Source organism: Chenopodium quinoa, unplaced genomic scaffold (assembly GCF_001683475.1).
Source record: "Chenopodium quinoa cultivar QQ74 unplaced genomic scaffold, ASM168347v1, whole genome shotgun sequence".
Lineage (NCBI taxonomy): Eukaryota > Viridiplantae > Streptophyta > Magnoliopsida > Caryophyllales > Amaranthaceae > Chenopodium > Chenopodium quinoa.
This window is the reverse complement of record NW_018742390.1, coordinates 5,112,829-5,135,336: the sequence shown is the minus strand read 5'-3', so window position 1 is coordinate 5,135,336 and position 22,508 is coordinate 5,112,829. Positions and strand designations below refer to the sequence as shown.

The 22,508-nt window shown below is 42.0% G+C and overlaps 1 protein-coding gene across 1 annotated transcript; it reads left to right on the top strand.

Moving 5' to 3' along the window:
- The first annotated feature begins 1,020 nt into the window (after nt 1–1,020).
- LOC110700258 (formin-like protein 3) lies at nt 1,021–21,773 on the top strand. Its single transcript, XM_021877772.1, has 3 exons — nt 1,021–1,535; nt 3,773–4,051; nt 20,575–21,773. Exons 1-3 carry the CDS (start codon nt 1,206–1,208, stop codon nt 21,682–21,684), a joined length of 1,719 nt encoding a protein of 572 aa, XP_021733464.1. The 5' UTR covers nt 1,021–1,205; the 3' UTR covers nt 21,685–21,773.
- Nucleotides 21,774–22,508: the final 735 nt, after the last annotated feature.

Here is a 22,508-nt window from a genome sequence, read left to right as displayed (position 1 = left end):
TTGTTAATTCCACTTAATAACCGTAAATCACATAAACTAAAACATCATAACAAGAAATTCATTCCAATTAAGGGTTTTAGAACCACACCAACAAAAAAATTTCCCAATTAAACATATAAACAACACAAGAATCCTTAAATCGCTAAATTCACTGTAAAACCCTAAATTACATAATTTAAAACTTCATAACAACAAACAAAAAGTCACAAATACAACATTTACACATAAATACATGATTAACACCAAACAACCATTAAACATAATTCGAGAAAATGGTTTGCGCCCATACCTTCAATCAAATGACGACGCTCGCAGCTGCTACCTAAAACTTACGCATCCATTACACCGCCCCAAACTTCGACTCTTGCTTTGCCAAGAAACACCATCCTCGCGTCTTTGTTAGAACAGAGCACAATACCTTATGAGAGGAGAGAAAAACAAGAACACGAGGAGAGAGAATAAGATTTACAGGAAATGAAATTGTTTTCCGAAAAACAATCTTTTCATTTTCAAAATTTCGACCCACCATTACAAAAAAAAAAAAAAAAAAAAATAATGGGATCTCAAAAGTCACTTTTTTAAATCTAAGGCCTATTAAATGATGCTTTTACCCTCCTATACACTTTCTAAGTACATAGGTGTTATGGTGCTATGCACTGATATGGACTCAATGTTTGAAAACTCGATGATATTTGGTGAATTATGAAAAATGCGATGGCTTTTGGTGAATTAAAATTTATTTGTAGAAATGTCAATTTGGGTAATTGAAGTATCCATACGAGTTAAAAATCTAAAACTAGTTATCTTAGGTCTAGTTAGGTCGGGTTAGTCGGGTAAGTTTTTGGGGCAAATATTAAAATCACATCCAATCCGAAAACCTACCCAAAAAATATTCAAATCAAATTCAGATTACTACTCGCCTTAACACAATAATTAAGCATTACTCAAGTTTAAAAACAGACCTGACCCACCTATCTCACTAAACCGATTCAAATACCTAAATTGACACTCCTAAACGGGACCTATTTTCACAAAAAAGTGTAAAACAAGCCTCCTATGCCAGGCCAAACTCCCCTTAAAAAGAATTCATTCACTTGTCGATTATTCTCTTTCCCACTTTGATTAAACAAATATTCCACCATTGTTTGTATCTTCCAAGCTCATCCATCTAAATTCACACTTTCTCTACTTAACGCTTGTGTTCAATGAATGCGTCAAACTTCATGGACAAACAGATTATGGACTTATCTCGATCAAAGAGCACTGACCTCAACAACAACAACAACAACAACAACAACAACAATAATGATTCCAATTCCCACGATTTCGTAGATCTGATGAATCCACAATCTGAAGAAGAGGGTACCAACGATATTCGACTATCTTCGTTGAACAATACCAATGATGAGATTTTACCCAACTACGATTTCCAGCCAATTCATCGCTCCGCCGTCGCTGATCCCTCGCCTGTTACCGCTACTGGCACTAAGTCTTGGAATTCCCTCGATTCTAAGTCCAATTCTACCCCTCTTAGAGTATGATTTCTCTCTTTATTCTCTTGTTCTGTTGATTGATTGACGCATTTGTATGATGAATTTAGACCCTCTTTTTTTTTTTTTTTTTTTTTTTTTTTTTTGGTGAGTTTCCTGTATGTTTGACAATGTATTGTTATCTGAATTTTAGGATGAATGGTGAAACTATGCGATTTTTTTATTTTTTCATTTTTGTTTGTGGGTGTTTTTTGTTCAATGGGGTTTGGGAATTTAGTGAGTGCTTATGAAGTTTGATATGTGTAATCTCTAAGATATGTGCGGAATCAATCGTAGTTTAGAGGTTTGCAACGAAGAAACTATCCCCCTCCCGAATTTGGGGATTTACTGCAATTTTTGATGTGTTGGTTGATATAATTTAGCTTCTGTATTCTGTGGGGATATATAATTTAGGAATTTCAGCTTTCTTGCAATTTGTAAATTTACATTCACAACGAGTTTGAAAATTATTGAGCATTGAAGCGTGGGATGACTATGCGTAATGAACATTTTTGGTTCATGTAGCCGACTCCACTTATGGGATTAAGATTGATTGATTGAAGTGTGGGACGGTGATATATACATATCATATGGAAAAATTGCATGAATTGGTTGTAGATGGTGGGTAGAAAAATTGATTATATTGTGTGCCTTATCGCTATGCTTTGGAGATTTTAAATTTCTTCTTTTGCCAAACAAGTTATGTTTATGGTTATTGCTGAACACATATTTAGTGAAAAAAAAGATTCAGGGAACTGACTGTATATGAAATGGTAATAGGTAGTTTAGGGACCGAAAGACAAATATCATGCTTCTTCTTCTTTGCTTTTACTCTCTCTGTTTCAAAATGATGTTTCTGTTTTGTAAATCGATGCAAATTTTTACCCATCTTTAACCGCAAATATCTTTAATCTCACACTAGCAAAAATTATAAAAAGTTAGATATTAGTAATCTACTTACCAAGATGAATTAAACTAGATTCCACATGACTATATTTGCTCTTATAGATTAACACTTTGTTTGGATAGGAAGAAATGGATGGAAAAGAAGAGAAGAGAAATGGAGGGGGGGGGCAAAATCTCTTGTTTGGGTAAAAGATTGGGGGGAGGAAGGGGAAGGAGAGGGAGGGATCCATTTTCCCTCTCTCTATAATAACCATAATCTCTCAAAAATTGAAGAGATTTGGAGGGAAAATGAAGCTCACCTCCCCCTCCCTTTCTTTTCCCTTCCCTTCCTCCATTTCCCCTCCCCTTCTTTTCCTTCCTTCTTTGCTATCCAAACAATGCGTAAGAGAAATTTAGAAGATTCTCTCTTTTTTAAAAATGTCAAAGATTCCAAACAAGAACATCATTGTGGACTGGAGGGAGTAACTGCCATGCATATCATGCAGTCATGTAACCACTTTTGTCATTTTGTGTGCAATTAAGGATTTTTGTTGAACCAATGTATTTTATTTTTTAAATAGAAAAATTCAGGGTGGAGGATATGAGATGTGTTAATAAGGAATTTTAAGGTTTATATATCAATAAATTTAATTTGTCCAATTGCAGACCAGCAACCTTGAAGTTACTTGCTTAAATGAAGCTTTGTTTTATGAAAAATAACCGGATAGGTTCATTGAATAAGAGTAACAAAATGTAATGGTTTTATTTTAAAATACACTGCTGCTGCTCCTCCACCCCCTCCAGCCATCTCCTTTGTACAAGCACCCCTACAGTTTTCCCTCTGTTTGAACACTGGCACACGGCTGGCCTCCACCAATGCTTACCCCCTTCTGACTGTCTGACTACCCCTTCCCTTATCCACTGTTGCTGCCCCTCCCAGCCCTGACCTTAGTGAAACAAATTAGCAGGTCTTGGCCACTCATGGGGGGCAATGTATGGTAAACTACAGCAGCTGCTCTATGGCTGGGCTGCATGCCTGTGGGTTGTTAGATATAAGCATCAAAGGTTGGGCGTTGAATGTGAGGAGGGAGAATGGGTAATGGATAAGGAGTTTTAAAAAAGCAATATTACATTAAGGCATTTGAGTATTGCCTCTTGAGAAATTGGGAGCTTATAAACAATGACAATGGGTTATTTATGAAATTTTGAAATATCTGGTCTCCCAAGAAGAATGTGCTTAATTTGAGCTGTTGTATGTAGAAAATATCGAATTTTATTTCTTTTTGTTTTTTTTCCTCAACTTGAGAATGTTAGTAGCCCTTCCTTTTGCTGACTTTTTGCCGTTATGAATAATTCAGAGCTACAATTCCGTGGATCATGTTGAACCTGACAGAATAATTTGTGAGAAATCTCAGAAAGTAACTGATTCAGCAATTTTATCTGAGATTGATCAAACAATGAAAAGATATATAGACAGTGTCCTGAATGCCATTAATGGTCTAAGTGCGCGGCTGTCCCAGCTGGAGAGTAGAACACGCCATCTCGAACACTCTGTTGATGAGTTCAAGGTATCAGTTAGCAATAGTCATGGAAGCAGTGATGGGAAAATGAGACAACTGGAAAACATCCTTTTAGAGGTATTTACTGCCTTCTTTAACATAATTTCTTTGTTTTTAGGCCATTGTTGTTTGGATTAATGTTGTCGGTACAGCTGTAAAAAAAAACCTGACCCAAGAACCCGACCTGTTGATCTGAACCCAATCTACCCGAACAATGGGGTGAAATTAGTGACTTGTAACTCGACCTGAACGTGACGTGATCTTAACCGACGACTGATTTGACCGATACTTTATGACCTGAACTCGAACTTGTACCCGACCAGATAGTAACCGTCAATCGATTTAATCCGACTCGACAACAACCCGCACCCGAACTAGTACCCGACCCAATCAAAATCTGTACTCGAGTCATGGAAGGTTTGATAAAATTTTATACCTTTTGTCCATACATTTACTGGTACAATTTTGTAAACCCTCAATCTGATTCAGCTTATATACCCTTTGTTCTCTATTACTCGTATATGCGTTTAATAAAATCTTGATAATACTTGATCAAATTAAGGAAGGCGTAATTATATAGGTTTAACTTAACCATATCGATATTTATTAGAATTGAACTTGAACCAAAACCCGACTTTAAACTAACCCGAACCCGAATGTACCATCTTATTAACCCACCCAAACCCGACTCTAACACAACCTGAACTGAAATTAAACTCGATCTCATTTTGACTCGAATCGAATCCGACCTATATTCGAAAAGGCGAACGAACCGGAATAACCTAAACCAGAATTGACCTGAATCGAACCTGAACGTGTTCTGAATCTTGATTGACTCGACATAACATGAACCTGATTTAACCAAGACTTGATTTCACCCGACTGAACCCGACTTGAATACCAGGATTAGCTCTTGTTGTCGGTCACAATACATGGATTGCTATCGTATTAGTAGTGTAGAATTTTTTCGTGTCTTAGTATATACAATAATGCTTCTTAATCTCTGCAAATTGTAATTTTTTCGTCATTAAATATAATTTAGATTTTCCTTTATTATTGTAACATTTACATATTAGGAAGTTTCACAAATATTGCTGCCCCCTCCTTTTTTTTCATTGTAATGTACTCATTTTAGGATAATACAAATTTTTAAATAAGACCACTTTACCATGATATGAACACCTTCTAGTTATGTTGGGCGAAGGAAAGAGAAAAATTGGGATACGGTCACATGCTTGTAGTGACTAACAATAGTCTTATGACGGTAAGACATTTTCACACAAATGTTTCTTGAATATATAAATACTTCCTTTGTTCTTTTAATATCACACCATAGGGGTTGGACACACTTTTTTTTTGGTAGTGGAGGAAAGAAAGAGAGAAAGATAAAAATACAAAATTATCCATCTAATGTAAACATAAAGTAAAGATTCAAGTGTTAAAACAACGGTTTATTGAGTATTTTAGTGTAAACAGAGATATTTTGTTTCCTAAGATGGATATGGTGTAGTATTTGTGAAACTTTTTTAAAAGACAAGTGGTGTAATATTTATGAAACTTTTTTAAAAGGCAAGTGGTGCAAGATTTAAAAAACGAAGTAAGTATATCTTCCTTCACTCTTCAAATATAATACTCCCTTACTTTTGTGAAACTAGTTGCTTTGTATTATACTTACAATCATATTGACAACTATGTAATTTTTCCTCTCTTTTCTATCCCTTCGTTTTCCCAAGTACTACATACTTTTCGGTTTTTTTTAAGCTATAAAGACTTTTCGTTTTCCTTTTTTAAGCTATACTTACTCTTTTTTTTTTTTTCATCTACAACCCCACATTTTTTGGCCTAATTTTATTTAATAACTCACATACTCTTGTGTCTCTCTCCACTTTAATATAAAATATAAAAGTACCCACATGCATTGTCCCCATTTCCACTTTTCTTTGGTTTGCGTAATTACAATAACTTAGTATATATTCTGCTAAATGTTGGGAGTATTTTCAAACTAATTAAAATCTTGTGCGCTCTTGTTACCTAATACGTAGTATGTCTTAGTACAAAGATCGAGTGTGTAATCGCACTATGCTAGGTAGGAAAATTTTAAATATATATATACAAGGAGAGGTGTGTTGGGTGTTTTTGTCCCTCGGGAGAGTTACAACACGAAGACTGATCCGGGGTGAGCTGTACATGCAAAACAAACGGAGACACCAGTTGGGTGGTGCTCCGCCTCCGACGCACAAGTTAGAAACTTGAAGGGAGAAAAAAGGTGCAGAAATTTAGGTAGGGATCTGCTCGGATTCCAAGCTCAGGATGTCTCTATCAAAGAGTAAGTGTGCAATAAATGATCAAAAAACGTGTCCTCAAAATGAAGGACATCTCCCTATTTATAGGGTCTTTGGGAATTGTGCCCTTGATTAGGTTACTAAACCCTAATCATTGGTGGGCTGCGCCGTTAGGCGACATTCTCGGGATTTGGGCCTGAAGGCCGCCTTTTCCCTTGATTTCGGGAATGACACGTGTCAAGCAGGGATTGGTCCATTTTAGACCAATCTGGGGCTGACACGTGTCACCTTCTGATTGGGCCACGTGGCAGGGTAAAATTACCCTAAACATTTGCCCCTCACAGATGTGACGTGGCACGCCACGTGGCATCTATGACACATGTCACGCTCCGGTTGGCGGTATTTTTACCGTTACAGAGTAACCGTTCACCTTCCGGATAAATTATGGAAATGCCCCCAAATTTACCCTCTTTATATAGCCGTTTTACCCTCATAATTTTGTACGTTTACAAAAATTTCCTAGAGAGAAAAACTTTGAGAGAGCAGAAGTCACTTGTTTGAGGCAGATGTGAGCAAGAAAGTTTGTTCTTCAGCAATACAACCGGTCCCGCCTACGTTCAGATACCAAATCAAAAGGTACCGTCTCTGTCTCAGCTCTTTTCTTTTTTCACCGCTTGTACATATTTCTTGCAATAAATGGATGCATCACCAACACACACGGCACAACCTAGGTTAGAGTCCAGCCGGTCACCAGGATCGGCTGAGTCTAGGACTGGGAGTGCCGGCTCGGGGTGTTGGGACCACCCTTTGCCATGGATTCCGACCAGTTATGTGTCTGTGCAGGACACCATGGCTCGGACAATGCAGACGGCCACAGACTCGAATTACAAGAGCGAAGGCTCGACCAAACGCCTGAGGGAGAAATGTCTGGCGGCTCTGGAGAGATCCCCTCCGCGCGCCCCTTCAACCCCTACAGACTCTTTTTTGGAAGAGTGTGACCAAGGCGGCGACGAGGCCGCCTCTGCCCCCATGGACCAAAGCGAGGGGGAGACGGAGAGTGACAGCTCCGCCTCTACCTCTGAGAGCAGCGATGACTTGCCCCCTCTTCCGGATAGCGAGGAGGAAGAAAGGAAAAAGTGGAGTGAGAAGGACGATCCCTTCAGCATCCACGTCTCCTCCAAGGACCGAATCCAGATGGGGGAGAACTTAGAGAATTTTAAGAAAATGCACCCGCTAGGAGACGGGTATGAGATCCAGGTGCCGCCTGCGCTGGGCACCATCGCCTGGGGGGATGATCAAGAGAACGCCAACAACTATTTTGGCTGTTATGAGGCGGCGTTCAAAGCCGGCCTTCGCTTCCCCCTTCACCAGGCGGTGAAGGCAATTTTGAGAGGCTACGGCCTTGGGTCTGGCAACTTACCCCCAACTCCTAGACCAACATTCTGGGGTCTGTTGCCGCCTGCAAGTTCCAAGGGCTTAACCCCGGCTGGGAGGCTTTTGCAAGCATGCATTACCTCAGCAGAAGCCCGGGCGGCTGGAGGGCGTGGTATACTCTAACCACACAGCCGCAATACATGATGACCTTGGACAAGGTCTCAAAGTTCGATGGCTGGAAGCAACGGTTCTACCTGATGTCAGCCCACGGGAAAATTATGAATTTCGTCTGTACAATAAGAAGCCTGACTTGTTGGCAGGAAGTGCGCTCTTCCCCAGATCCCAGAGGAAGACTTTGACAAAATAATCGAGGCAGACTTTTTCGGCCTCACAGACGCAACTCTGTCAACCGGGGAAACAATAAAAGTCCCTAAGAATTGGATTCCCAAGAGCGCCTGGTTCAGGGATGAATGTTTCCTAGCCGCCTGTGGGCTAGGGCACATGTTTAATAAACGTATGCGCCTGAGCTCACACCATTTGTAGTATTTTTCCTATCGGAATTGATTTATGATTTTGACCAATTTCTTTCTTTTTGCAGAAGAAGCACTAAACATGTTGCAGTCGGAGAAAACTCCCAAGCGGTCTTCTGCGACCATCCGCAAAGATCTTGCGGAGAAGGCTGCGGCCGAGCTCAGGGCCAAGGTATTGAGCGCCTGACCCTTTCTTAAGTTTATTTTATAAACTGTCTGGCCCGGATACTAACCTTGACTTGTTTATTTTCACAGGGGGGGAGAAGTTGGGAAATCGTTTGAGAAGAATCTCAAACGGGCTAGAGAGGAGGCCCCAGCCGTTCTCAATAAAATAAAAAAGTCTGCCTCTGCGTCAACTCCTGGCGCCTCAGCCGGGGCTAAGACGATACGGGTATCGGGGCGACTCGAGAAGGTAGGCGGCAGCATGTGCCTTGATCTTGCCAATCCTTTATCAGCAGCCGCGGGGTTCACCACGCCTGCAAGCGATTCTCGCTTGGCCGGCTCTGAAGGTAAGAACCCTTTTGAATCCCCGCTTGAGCTGGGGTGGCCTTTACGGGTGAAATCTCACTCCCAACAGACATCATCCTCAGACGGTCGACAACAAATAGGTGCTGCCTTAGTTTCGCACTCATCACGTATTGATTGTGGTGCAGATCAATCTCCCCGCTGGCTAGACGTCCAGAAGGGCACGCCAAGGCCATGCTGGAAGCCGTCCGGAAGAGGGATAAGGACAATATCCCTGGGATAGAGACGTTCAATCTTGAACGCATTCTATCCCTTCTAGCTGAGGTAAGAAACTTGTCAATTCAATTTTATTTTTTCCAAGCGTTTTATCCCGCCTGTAATTCTTATACCGCCTGCTTTTTTGCAGGCCATGCTGCGGGTGGACGGGCTCAAACGTCCTTATTCCCGCAAACGGGAAGAGGTAAAAAGGGCCAAGAAGTCCGCCATAGACGCTGATAATATTGCTTTTCACTCGACTATCGTAAATGAACTTGAAACTAAAGCAATAATTATGACACAGGCGTCTAAAATCCAGCAGCTGGAGCTAGATCTGAAGGCGGCCGACCAGCGGGAAACGGATGCTGAGACGGCCAAGAAGGGGGCGGAGGAGGCCCAGAAGAAGGCAGACGAGAGCGCCAAACAGGCTGATGAGGCGCTCAAGAAGGCCAAGGCGGACCTTGGCAAACTGAAAACCAAGGTTGAGAGGCTGGAGAAGGATGCTGCTCAAGCTCAGAAAAACTTTGCAGCAACCTTGGAGGCGGAGCAAAACCGCCTTGTTGCTGAGAGTGATGCTGACAACGACGCCCGTATGAAGATTGCTTGGGCTGCCTTGTACCCAGACGCTGATTATAGCATCTGGGCAATGACACACAGCTATGCCGAGTACGTGGTGTACTTGAGAGAGCAAGGCGAGCCAGAGCCTGCCTCCTTTGAAGCCTGGCTCAACAATAATGAGCCGACCGCGCCTGAGCTTCCTGGTCCCGGTGAAGCGCACCAAATTTCCTCAGATGATGAGGAGAAGGGGGAGAACCAGGAGGCTCCGTCTGCAGGCCAGAAGTGACCCCTCAGCGGCAGTATGCCAGTCTTTGCTTTTTTAATTTTCTTTTTATTCAGCGATTGTATGCCAAAACTTACTTTTTCCGGCCTGCGTGCCGAGTATTTGTGTTTTTACCGGCTATGGAGCCGGGTTAATTAACAATTTTTTTCTCCCGGACCCCGGTTAACATTTGATCCATTACAACCATTTGGTTGAATGGACTTTTATGAATTGCACCGACTAAGTCGGTTTTGATCATTTTGCATTTGAATTTTTGTTTTTTGCAAATTTTAACTTTTGCCTAACTTATCAAAAGCATGCGGCGATTTCTTGCCTAACTAGTCAGTAGTCCGGCTGTCCTTGCCCCTGGACGGCTGTGTGATTGGTTTCAATTGGAGCTGGTTGATTGACTTGAAAACGTCTGATGCTGCAAAGAACATGATATGTTTGTAAGTCAATCAATCACAGTAGTAATTGCCCCAAACCAAGTGCACAACCGTACACCAACAGGCGTTTCGGTCACTACACAGATGGCGTATGTCCGTCTTGGTAGAGATTTCATAGCCATTGAACTCTTGCCCTAATTGGGGTGAGGTGCAATTTTTGGAATAAATAACCTAAGTGAGAACTTCATCCGGTGACCGACTGATAGGAACTTATTCGTTCTTCGTAGGTTATTTTGGTCAGACGGCTATGAGTTGACCAATTTGGTCGTTCAATTTTTGTCGTCTGCATGGATACGTAGAACCGACAAATAGTCTGTTCTCTGCAACGATTGCACCCGGAGGGGGTCTTGTTTGAGACCGGTTGTGTAGCCACTAAACGTTTTTGTGCTTAGTTTCTTAATCAGTGTTGAATTTACACCAAGTATCGAACATAGTTTTTTAGTTAAACGGATCAGTCTGGGTATTACCCAGGCGGTTTAATAAACAAAGTATCAAACCTAAACAAACAAAGGGATCCGAGTATTACCCAGGCGGTCCAACAAATGTAACCTTTACTGTGTCAAACGTAGTCGGGTAAAGGAGAACCCGCCTGGGTATTACCCGGATGGAGAATAAAAAAATAACAACTTGCAAACAAAGTTTGATTTGATTAGTTCATTTGTTTAAAAAATTTTACATTCTCAGAAGTAGTACTTTTTCAGATTGTCTACATTCCAAGTTCTAGGCAGGCGCCTGCCGTCTGGGGTTTCCAGGCGGTAGGTGCCGTCCCTTACTTCTTCATAGATCCGGTAGGGGCCTTCCCAATTTGGTGTTAGCTTTCCCAACTCATTGGCCCTACCGGTTGCCTCCATTTTTCGTAACACTAAGTCGTCAACTTTCAAAGGACGCTTGTGTACTTTTTTGTTGTAGGCTCTAGTCATTCTCAGACGGTAAATCTCATGACGCAAGGCGGCATTGCCCCTGCGTTCTGGGAGTGAATCCAATGCCAGGCGCATTGCTTCCCAGTTTGCCTCTTCATCATACAACATGACTGAGAGTCGGCTCGTAATGTTTGATGGGCAAGACGGCTTCAGCACCGTAAACCATGAGAAATGGGGTTTCACCGGTTGCCCCTTTCGCTGTTGTCCGGATGGCCCATAGGACATGGATTAATTCTTCTGCCCATAAGCCACCGGCTCTTTCTATTTTCTTTTTAATGCCGTCTGAGATGAGTTTGTTGAAAGCTTCAACTTGGCCGTTTGCTTGGGGCCGGCCAACAGATGCGAAATAGCTTGAGATCCCCTGATCTCCCAACCAAGTTTTTAGCTGAGGCGTCTCAGAGGACCATTATCAAACACCATAGACATGGGTATCCCGTACCGGGTGATAACATTCTTCTAGATAAAGGAAATTACGTCTGAGGTCTTGATGTTTTTAACCGCCTCAGCCTCAACCCACTTGGTGAAATAATCCACAGCCACTAAGATATAGCGCTTTCCGCCTGGAGCAGGCGTGTAAGGACCTAGAATGTCCATGCCCCATTTTGCAAACGAGATTGGGCTGTGGATGGCCGTCAGATCAGTAGCCGGACGATTAATAAATTTTCCAAACTTTTGGCACTTGTCACATTTTTTCACCAATTCCTTGGCGTCTGCCTCAAGAGTGGGCCAAAAGTAATGTGGCTAGGGACCTGCTGCCTATGTGAGAGGCGCATAATCCCGAGTGCAAGTCTTCGAGAACTTCCCTCCCCTTTTCTGGGGTGACACACTTCAACAGGGGTTTAAGAAACCCCGCCTTGAAGAGTTCTCCATTTCTCAACTCGAAGCTCGCAGCTCGCTTCTTCAGGGTGGCTGCCTCCTGTGGCGAATCAGGAAGGGTGTCGTCTGAAAGATAAGCCCGGATGCCATCCATCCAGGTAGAGCTTCGGTCCAGGACTCCAATGGGATCTTCATAGATGCTTCTCTTTTCCAGGACTTCCCAAAAGACAGACCGAGGCGTGTCATGGCATGCGGAAGATGCCAGTTTTCAGACCTAGGCACTTGATTTAGTCGGAATTCCTCAAGTGCCCCGGCCTCTTCTTTGACTGCCTGAAGATATTTGATCATAGCCGGACGGGTAGCCTCATAATTTCCCTCGTACTGGCTAACAACCAATTGAGAATAGGCGTCAATTTTCATGGCCCCTGCCGCCTTACACATGCGTATGCCGGCTAGCAGGGCTTCATATTCCGCCTCATTGTTAGAGGCCTGAAACTTGAAGCGTAGTGCATATTCAAATCTGTCTCCTTCAGGAGACTCATAAATTACGCCTGCACCACAGCCGTTCTTTGTAGAGCTCCCGTCTACGTACACTTTCCAAACTTGATCAAGATTATCCGGAGCCACCGGACGAGGCATTTCAACAATGAAGTCGGCAAACGCCTGACCTTTCACTGCCTTTCTTGGTTCGTAAGTGATTTCAAGGCTCTGCATTTCAATAGCCCATTTCAACATTCTCCCGGATGAGTCCAAGGTAGACATTGGCCGCTTGAGTGGTGGTCCGTGTAGATCACCACCGGATGTGCCAAAAAGTAAGGCTTCAATTTTTTGAATGCCATATACAAAGCAAGGCCAAAATTTTCAACCATGGGGTACCGGAGTTCAGCATTTTTAAGAACATGGCTAATGAAGTAAACCGGGAGCTGCACGCCGTCTCGCTCAACAAGGAGAACGACACTGAGGGCATTGTCCGAGACGGCTAAATACATGTACAACGTCTCCCTAGGCAAAGGACTGACCAACCTAGGCAGAGAATGTAAATGCTCTTTCAACCTCTGGAATGCCGCCTCAGCATCATCCCCCCATTCAAATCTGGTCTTCTTCCTGATTGCTTGGAAGAAATAAGGCATTTGTCGCCTGACCGGCCGAGGAACCTCCCCAGGGCGGCCAGACAACCGGTGAGTCTCTGAACTTCCTTGACCGAACGGGGTGACTTCATGTCGATCACCGCCTGTATCTTTTCGGGGTTAGCCTCTATTCCCCTTTGATTAATCAGGAATCCGAGATACTTCCCAGACTCAACACCAAAGACGCATTTCTTAGGACTTAACATAACCTTATGCCGCCTGAGTGTGGTGAAGGTTTCTCGGAGATCAGCAAGGTGATCCGCCTGCTGCTTGGATTTGACTATCATATCATCAATGTACGCCTCCACATTCCTCCCAATCTGATTAATGAAGACCGTATTAATCATCCGTTGGAAAGTGGCAGGTGCATTTTTCAAGCCAAACAGCATCACAGTATAACAGAATAGCCCCTGGTCAGTGACGAAGGTCGTCTTCTCTTGATCTTTCTTCCACAGGGGTATCTGATGGAAGCCGGAGTAGGCATCCATAAAGCTCATCAAGGCGTGACCGGCTGTAGAATCGACCAGACTATCGATCTTTGGAAGCGGGTAACTGTCCTTTGGACACGCCTTGTTGAGGTCTGTGTAATCAACACACATGCGCCAGGTCCCATTCAGTTTCTTAACAAGGACCACATTGGCCACCCAGTCGGGAAAATTACAAGGCCGAATGAACCTGGCGTTTAGCAGCTTTTGACTTCGGCAGCTGCCGCCTGACTTCTTTTCTCGCCATGGTTTCTTTTCTTTTGTCGGATGGGCTTCTTTTTGAGGTCCACGGCGAGTTTGTGGACAACAAGATCCGGGCTGACGCCTGGCATCTCCTCCACTTCAAAGGCAAAAATGTCTTTGAATTCCTTCAGCAAAAGGTGCAAGCTTGCACCCAAGGTAGCATGAGCAACCGTCCCAACCTTAACAGTACGTTTTGGACGGCTGTTATCCAGAACGAGATCAATGCTTTCGCCAGCCGGTTAGGGACGGAGCTCATCTGACCGTTCACCGGTCAGTGATTGCTATTTTTTCTCTTTTTTCACCTCCACCGGCAAAGGAGCCTTTCTTTTCTTTCCGGCTGCTGGTGGGGCAGGAGCTGGGTCGGCATCCTTGACATTGTCAAGGTCTATTGGTTCCTGACCGCCTGGGGCCACAGTATCTCGGACGGTTGAGAGATAGCACTCTCGGGCTGTCTTCTGATCCCCATTCAAGGAACCAACAGAGCCGTCATCCCTCTCATACTTGATGAGCATGAGGGACGGGATGATTACTGCCTTGGCTACGTTGAGGGTTGGCCTGCCAAGAATGATGTTATAGGCGGTCAACTCCTCAACGACCAAGAATCTGACGACAATATGTCGTCCCTGGCCTTTCTCTCCCAGCCGGATGGGTAAGTCAATTCTCCCGGCTGGGTAGACCATCCCACCCCAAAACCAACCAAGGGGTGGGTGACCGGATGCATGCTGCTGACGTTGTATTTCAGCTTTTGCAGACACCAGAGACTGATGATGTCTGATGAGCTGCCGGTGTCTATAAGGGTCCGTCCAACCAGCTGATTGGCAACCTTACATTCAATGGCCACCGGGTCATCATGCGGGCGGCGGACGCTGCCCCTATCCTTCTCAATGATCAAGACGTCTGGGAAGGAGGAGCTGGCGCCTGTTCATCATCTTCTTTGTCCATCTTTTGAAGATGGCTCTTGGTGCCCCGGATGGTAGGGCCACCACATGAGAACCCGCCTGCTATAGTGTAGACCGGCTCCTTATCGGTATCCAAGCTACTAGCAGGCTGGGGGGTAGTCTTGGAGGACTGACCCTTGTTTTTCTTTTTTGCCCCGGCTGGGGACTTAGAAATGTAGGACTTCAATAGCCCTTTGTTAGCCAGACGGTCCAACGCACGCTGAAGACTGAAGCAGTCGTTGGTGTCATGGCCAACCTCCTCATGGAACTGACAAAATTTATTCTTGTTCCGTGTCTGGACAGAACTCTTCATAGGATTCGGCTTCTCAATGGACAGTCGGTCCTTTACCTCCATGAGGATGGAGTTGCAGTCTTTATTAAACTCGTACTTGGGAACGTACGGTTTAAATTCTTTCTTTTTCTTCTGGGACGGCTGGTGAGAGTCAGTAACCGCCCAGACTTCTTTTCTTTTCTTGCTCTCTTCTTTGTGTTTGGCCGGCTGAGCTGACCGGCTGTCTTTCTGTTTGTCAGACTTCTTGGAGCTGACCAGGCGAGCAGAGGTCGGTAGCTTGAATGTAGCTTTCTGACTAGGTCGAACTTAAAGGTCGACCCGTCTCTCAGACCTTTAAAAAAGTCTGTAAAGGCTACCTCATCAGACAGCCCCTGAATCTAAATTCTGATCAGTTTGAACCGCCTGACATATGAGCGCAGCCCTTCTCTCTCTCCCTGCTTAACAGTGCTCAAATCAAGGCTTGTTTTCTTAGCAGGGATGTTCATTGAGAAGTTGGAAGCAAACAGGAAGGCAAGCTTCCTGAAGCTATCTATGGATCCGGCTGGCAGATTGCCAAACCATTGTTGGGCAATGCCCTTCAATGTAGCCGGGAAGCATCGACACCAAGTGGCATCGTCCAACCCCTGCAGATACATGAGGTTGGTGTAAGCCATGAGGTGATCTTCCGGATTGGTGGTACCATCATAGGTATCAACCAACACATTCTTAACCTTTGCCGGCTGTGCCGCCTCGGTTATCTCCCGAGTGAACGCAGAAGGTTGTTCACCAAGGCGCAACAGACGAAGCTGCCAGTCCAATGGCTGGACATTTGGATATGCCGCCTGACCCCTAAAGAAGGCCGGCTGCATGAAGTGAGGAGGATACTGCCCGTAAGCCTGAGTAGGCACATACGGGACAACTCCAATCATATGAGGGCCAGAATGGACGGTATTACCGCCTGTCTGGCTCTCATGCAAGGAGGGTACACTCCTTGCAGAGATGTTGTTGAAGCTGTCTGGAAAGTTCGACGTTGAAGCCGACTCAGACAGCGATTGGTTTCTCTTCCGGTTAATAATCTCCCGGGCATCAAGAGTTGATTTTTTACTTCTCACCGGCTGCTGCTGAGGCCGACGAGTGTTATTGGTGTTCCCCCCAGGAAAGAGAATTTTTTACCAATCAATGGTCCCGGCTGCCTTCTCCTTTGGATGGGGAGTGGGCTGCCGGTTTCTGACTGACTTCCCCTTCTCTGGAGGAGTCTTCTTCGCCGACTGACCTTTACTTGGGCCAGCCCTGCTTTTGGTGATCAGCTCTGTAATTTCACCCTTGAAACTCGTCATAAACCTCATGAGTTCGTCTCGGGTGACAGGGGCTGATCCAGCTGTCGTTTGGGTTGCCCCTTCCGGCTGCCCAGTGGGTCTGCTCGGACCCGCCTGTGAGGCGCCCCGCTCCAGAGTCTCTCTGAGGATCCTCATCCTCATGGTCTGTAAAGACTTCTGGGTCTTCGCCCAGACGGTTAGGGGGTGGTACAGACTCTTGAACCATCTTCGAGGTACTCTCCCCACAGACAGCGCCAAATGTTTTGGGTGTTTTTGTCCCTCGGGAGAGTTACAACACGAAGACTCATCCGGGGTGAGCTGTACCTGCAAAACAAACGGAGACATCAGTTGGGTGGTGCTCCGCCTCCGACGCACAAGTTAGAAACTTGAAGGGAGAAAAAAGGTGCGGAAATTTAGGTAGGTATCTGCTCGGATTCCAAGCTCAGGATGTCTCTATCAAAGAGTAAGTGTGCAATAAATGATCAAAAAACGTGTCCTCAAAATGAGGGACATCTCCCTATTTATAGGGTTTTTAGGAATTGTGCCCCTGATTAGGTTACTGAACCCTAATCATTGGTGGGCTGCGCCGTTAGGCGGCATTCTCGGGATTTGGGCCTGAAGGCCGCCTTTTCCCTTGATTTCGGGAATGACACTTGTCGAAAAGGAATTGGTCCATTTTAGACCAATTTGGGGCTGACACGTGTCACCTTCTGATTGGGCCACGTGGCAGGGTAAAATTACCCTAAACAAGAGGCTCATATGAGAACACCTCTCTTATGTGAGAAAACTTTATATGTAAGAACACATTTATCTTCTAATATGTTAAGGTAAATGTTTTGAAAATAAATTAAAGGAGATTTTGCAAAAAATCACTTTTTAAATCTTGTTTTTTTGCATTTAATCACCTTTAAAAAAAAATGTTGCAAATAACCACCAATTTTAAAATTTTTGTTGCAACTTACTACCAATTCAATGTAAAACAATTGATAAATTTGGCTAAAATAGTGGTAATTTGCAACAAAATTTTTAAAATTGGTGGTTTTTTGCAACATTTTTTTTAAAAGGTGGTTATGTGCAGAAAACAAGATTTAAAAGGTGGTTTTTTGCAAAATTTCCTAAATTAAACCCATCATCTTCAATCTCAACATTCTCTCTCCTCTCCTAACCAACACTATCCAATCTCTAGTTCCTCTATCACCACCACTGCCTGTTCCATAGCCTTTATGCCGTCACCTCCACCACTATCACTCTTTTTCTTCCCGACATCATGGCCAACACTCTCTCTCCTCTCCACGACGACCACCATCACCACATGCTCAGGAATTTCATGTGTTTTGTATCAACTTTTGAACAATTGTAGTCAAGAATTCAAATTGTGAAGCTTAATCAAAGGTAAACTAAGCTTAGTTGATAGTTTAATATGTGAAATCAAAAAATTTTCATCCAAATCAATCAAATTGGGCAAATTATAGAGTTAGAAATTTCAGGGAATTTTAATTGAATATAAAAAACTAAACAACAATTCATATGTTTTTGTTACCTTGGAAATCAAGAATAAACTGATTTCAAATCAATTCGTTGCAGAAATCAAATTTCAATTCGTGTTTAATATTAACGAATTATGTTCTAAAAAATTTAAGTATGTTCAAAAAACTATTACATATGTTCTAAAATATGTTGCATATGTTCTAAAAAATATTGCATACATGTTGAGATTTGTTTTTGAGTTTAAGGTTTTAAAATTTGAGTATCATGTTCCAATTAAAACTATATTTTGAAAAGCTAATTTTTTTCTTCTAAGAACTATTACATATGTTAAGAATCATTGAGTCTAGGTTCTAAATTTCTAGGCATTTTGTTCTTAGCGCTATGCTACAGAAAGTTAAGTATGATGTTCTCGGATGTTCTAAATTATTACTCATATTTTCTAAATTTTAATTTGAGGCACATGTTCTAAATTTTTCCTCGTATGTTTTAAATTTTTACTCACATGTTCTAAATTTAAAATATGTTCTCAAATAAGTATGAACTAGATTAGACTCGTGCGATGCACGAATTACAAAAATAATTGAAATGAAATAGCTTATTTCTATTATTTATTTACTCGTATATTCTTATAACTTAAATCATAAAAAATATACAGCTATCATTATAAATTACATGGGTATCAAAATATAAAATTGAAAGCCAGTTTTTAGATATCAATTTATTTTTTCCAATAAAAAATAAAACTTATTTATATATTTATTGACACAGTCAAAAGATTGAAATGTAAATTATTAAAAATGAAAAATAAAACAATTACCAATTTCTAAAATAAAAAAAACAAACAAAAAAAAAACAAACAAAACATATATGACATCATAAATGCATTTGGCGGGAATTTTTTTTTTCATGAGAAAGTGACACATATACATTTGAAAAAGATGATGATGTCAGCATATTTCTGTTTTAGTAATGGTTAATAGATTCTCACATATGAGCCTATTCTCATCGGATCCCTCCCCTATATATGTGTGTGTGTGTGTGTGTGTGTGTGGTTGTGTGTGTGTAATACGATTTTTAAGAATTATTAATTTGTGGGCTTTAAGTATTATTATTTGTGGGTTTTTATTCCTAATAGCCGAGTCGGACGCTTGGACACGCACCCGTGTCGGACATGGGGGCTCGAGTCCAAGTAACATAGCTTATAAGTTATGTTATCTATAATTTAAAATATCATTGGTCAAAGTTTTGACTTGGGCACTTAAAAAAACTCACAAGGTGTAACACTTTTTTGTTTCCAAATAATGTATGTCTTGACAAATAAATAAAAGGTTGTGTGCGGAGAGAGAGAACAAAAGAGAATGAGTGGCATACTTGCCCATAGCTGAAAAAGGTCGCAAGAGAAGACTACCGGCAAAAGCAACATCCATGGTTTCAACTCTCCTTAAGCCTTGTGACATAAAGCCCCATCATTTCACTTTTTTTTTTTGGTTAATATATTTGCCATCAATATTAGATCTAGGTCTTCTCTATCCATCTTTAGTACGCTGTTAAGTATGCTAAATTGGACGAATGGGAGCAGTTGGAGTTTATGTCTTTAGTTTTTTCTATTATTTGTTGGTTTGTTAGGAAAAAGTGAGTGGGTGTAATCGTGTAAGATAATGGTGTGGTTAAAGAACGACAATGGAGTAAAAGTTTGGTTGATATTTTTAGCTAATATTACACTTGTATTACTCTAAAACATAATGGTTGTCTCCGGAGTCTAAGACTCCAATACATACCCCACACACGGGGATATCTTAATACCCACAAACTATTGTTTAAATCTAGTTTACATAAATATTAGTGTGCCTTGAATAGTTTTATGGTAAACTTTTGCCAATTTGGTATAGCTTTTAAACTTGTTTGGGCTGACATATAATTTGCAGGGATAATTATAAATTAAAATAGCAATGGGATAAATTTTGTTACAGTATTATCGTTACACACTGAGATTTGATTTTTACTTATTTAAAGTAAATGACTTTTGATGAAGCATAGATACCTTTATTTATATAAAGCTAACTTTTTACTTATATTGGGGTAACTTTTGATCATTTTAGGACAACTATTGTTGCAAATAGTTCTCTTACAAGTCTTAACCAAGTTACTTCCCTTTTGAAAAATACTCTTTAATTCTTTTCCTAAACTCCTAATGTCTAAAGAGACGCTTTGTCCTTGTACTAATTTTTGCGAATCTTTAGTGAAGTTCTAAATGTACCCTATAATAGACTAATAGAATTTTTCCAAGTAGTGACAAGTTGTACTACGAAGAAGGTAGTTATTATTTTTTTTTCCAAGTTTATGTTAACCTTATGCAATTTTACCTATTCGGTGACTCCATCTTCTGTCCTCTCTAATTTCGTACTCGTAAATTGGAACGCTAGGAACAAAAATTGAAACCAGATATGTGCTCATTTAATTTCAGTTAAATGTGTAGCATGTGTAGTAATATTTACATCTCAGGTTCACAGTTTGATCACTCTGAAATTGGCGTTGAAAGAGTTGGGGAATGAACAGAGACTGCATAACTATTTCTTAAGTCTCGAGTGTTTCTGACTATTTCTAAATTCGAGGATGTAGAAAATGCCAAATTCTACAGCATAGGTTTTTTTTGACACCTTTTTTTTTTTTTTTTTTTGGTAAAATTATCTATTGTTGGCTGCATGCAATTTTATTTCCCTGCTCGATGGACATTACATCCCTTACCCCATTGATATTGGAGATTTATTGTCACAAGACCTTGCTAGATTTCCTCATGATTGTTTTTTGTTTGTTTATGTTTGCAGGTGCAAAATGGTGTTCATGATTTGAAGGACAAGCAAGAAGTCATGAAAGGTCATATGCAGTTAGCAAAAATGCAAATTTCTAAGGCAGAGCAGTCACATGAATTTCCGAAGGCCTTCCATCCAGATCCTGTGCAGCAAATAGCAGCCTCTGCTCCTCCTCAGCAATCTGGTCTCCCACAATTTTCTGCTGCTGCTCCTCAGCAAGCTCCTCTCCCTTCTAATGCTCCTCCACCATCTCAGCAACACAGTCATCCTCCCCCTGGGACCACTCAATTTCCTTCAGGCCACATTCCACCAGGTCACATCTCGCCTGGGCCTCAGCGAGATGCCTATTTCTCACCACCTAGCCAGACTCAAGAAGCACCAAGCCAACAGTATCAAATGCTGCCTCCAGCTCAGCACCAGCAACAATCCCTTGCACTTGCTCCTCCGCCTCAACAATATCTATCAACCCTTACCCCACCGTATCCCCAGCCTCCCCAGCCTCCTCAACAACAGCATTCTACTGGTGTGGGTGCTAGCACTCCTCACATTTCACCTCCATTGGGACATCGTCCAGAGGATAGTCCATTTGTGCCATCTCAGACTTACCCACCGAATCTCCATCAGTCAGCATCCCAACCAAGCAGTACACCACCTCACTCCCAGCCATACTATGGAAGCCCTACTTCTATGTATGAGCCACCACCAACTGGCAGATCCAATTCTGGTATTCCATCTGCTTATGTTCCACCATCAGGGCCTGGTGAACAGTACCCGTATGGTGGACCTGCTTCACATTATAGCAGTGGCTTATCCATTAAAGCACAACCACATTCTCCCGTTGGGAGTGGCAGCAATTATCCTCAGCTTCCCACTGCTAAAATTTTACCACATCCTATTCCTACTGCTGCTGGGCTTGGTGGTGGATCAAATTCTGGAGGAAGTGGTAACAGAGTTCCCGTTGATGATGTTGTCGATAAGGTGACAAGTATGGGCTTTCCCAAGGACGTTGTTAGGGCAACAGTTCGCAAACTTACAGAAAATGGCCAGTCAGTTGACCTAAATGTTGTGTTAGACAAGTTAATGAATGATGGAGAAATACAGCAGAGGGCCTGGTTTGGCCGGTGACCTGGTAATGTTTGGATGATCCCTTTGTATAGACGGGTTTGATGAACATTTTTCTGTTACCTAGTTAAGTATTTATCGTGTTAATGTTCTTTAGTATTGCTTGTCATATTAATGGTTTTAATTCATTGCTGCTGTTTGATTTTATAAGCTTTAATAAGCTAAGGAGGGAAAAAAAAAAAAAAAAAAAATTCTTTTTTCATATTGATTATAATTATGGTCCCATTGGTGTGATATTGTGTACTTCTCTGTGGATCGTTTGTTGCGGAATGTTCTCAACTCTCTCAAGTAGCACTACTACTGTAGTAACGATAGGTTTATAATTTGTGTGAAACAAAGAGGTTTTTGTTGCGTTAGGTGGTTCTTTGCTTCTCTCTTTGCAAGGAAGAACATAAGCATCATTCATCTAGTACTAAGGACGCACTTGCTATGTAGTACTAATCTGAAATCTTTTTAACCTTTATAGTTACTCATAGCTAATGCGTTTATTTCACTAGGTCCTTGGGCTCGATTTCCATGAGTAAGAGTTATTGTGGTAGAGCAAGAGAAGTAGTAGTGAGACGGAGGCATGAGCTGCAGTGGCAAAGCAGCAACAAATTACCACCAAAATTGTTTAATTGAATTACAATCTTTAAATTTTTTTTTTTAACACAAAGGTGCATGCATTACTTGGGCAGAGCCCTTAAAACTATCACATCCTAAAGTTCAAAGAAGCGATTATTTGCAAATATGCATTCTCTTGACATAGTCCAACACTAAACCAAATAACTAGAAACAAAGTCTTATAGAAACAATTTTTTAAACAAACCACTAGGAAAATATACAAT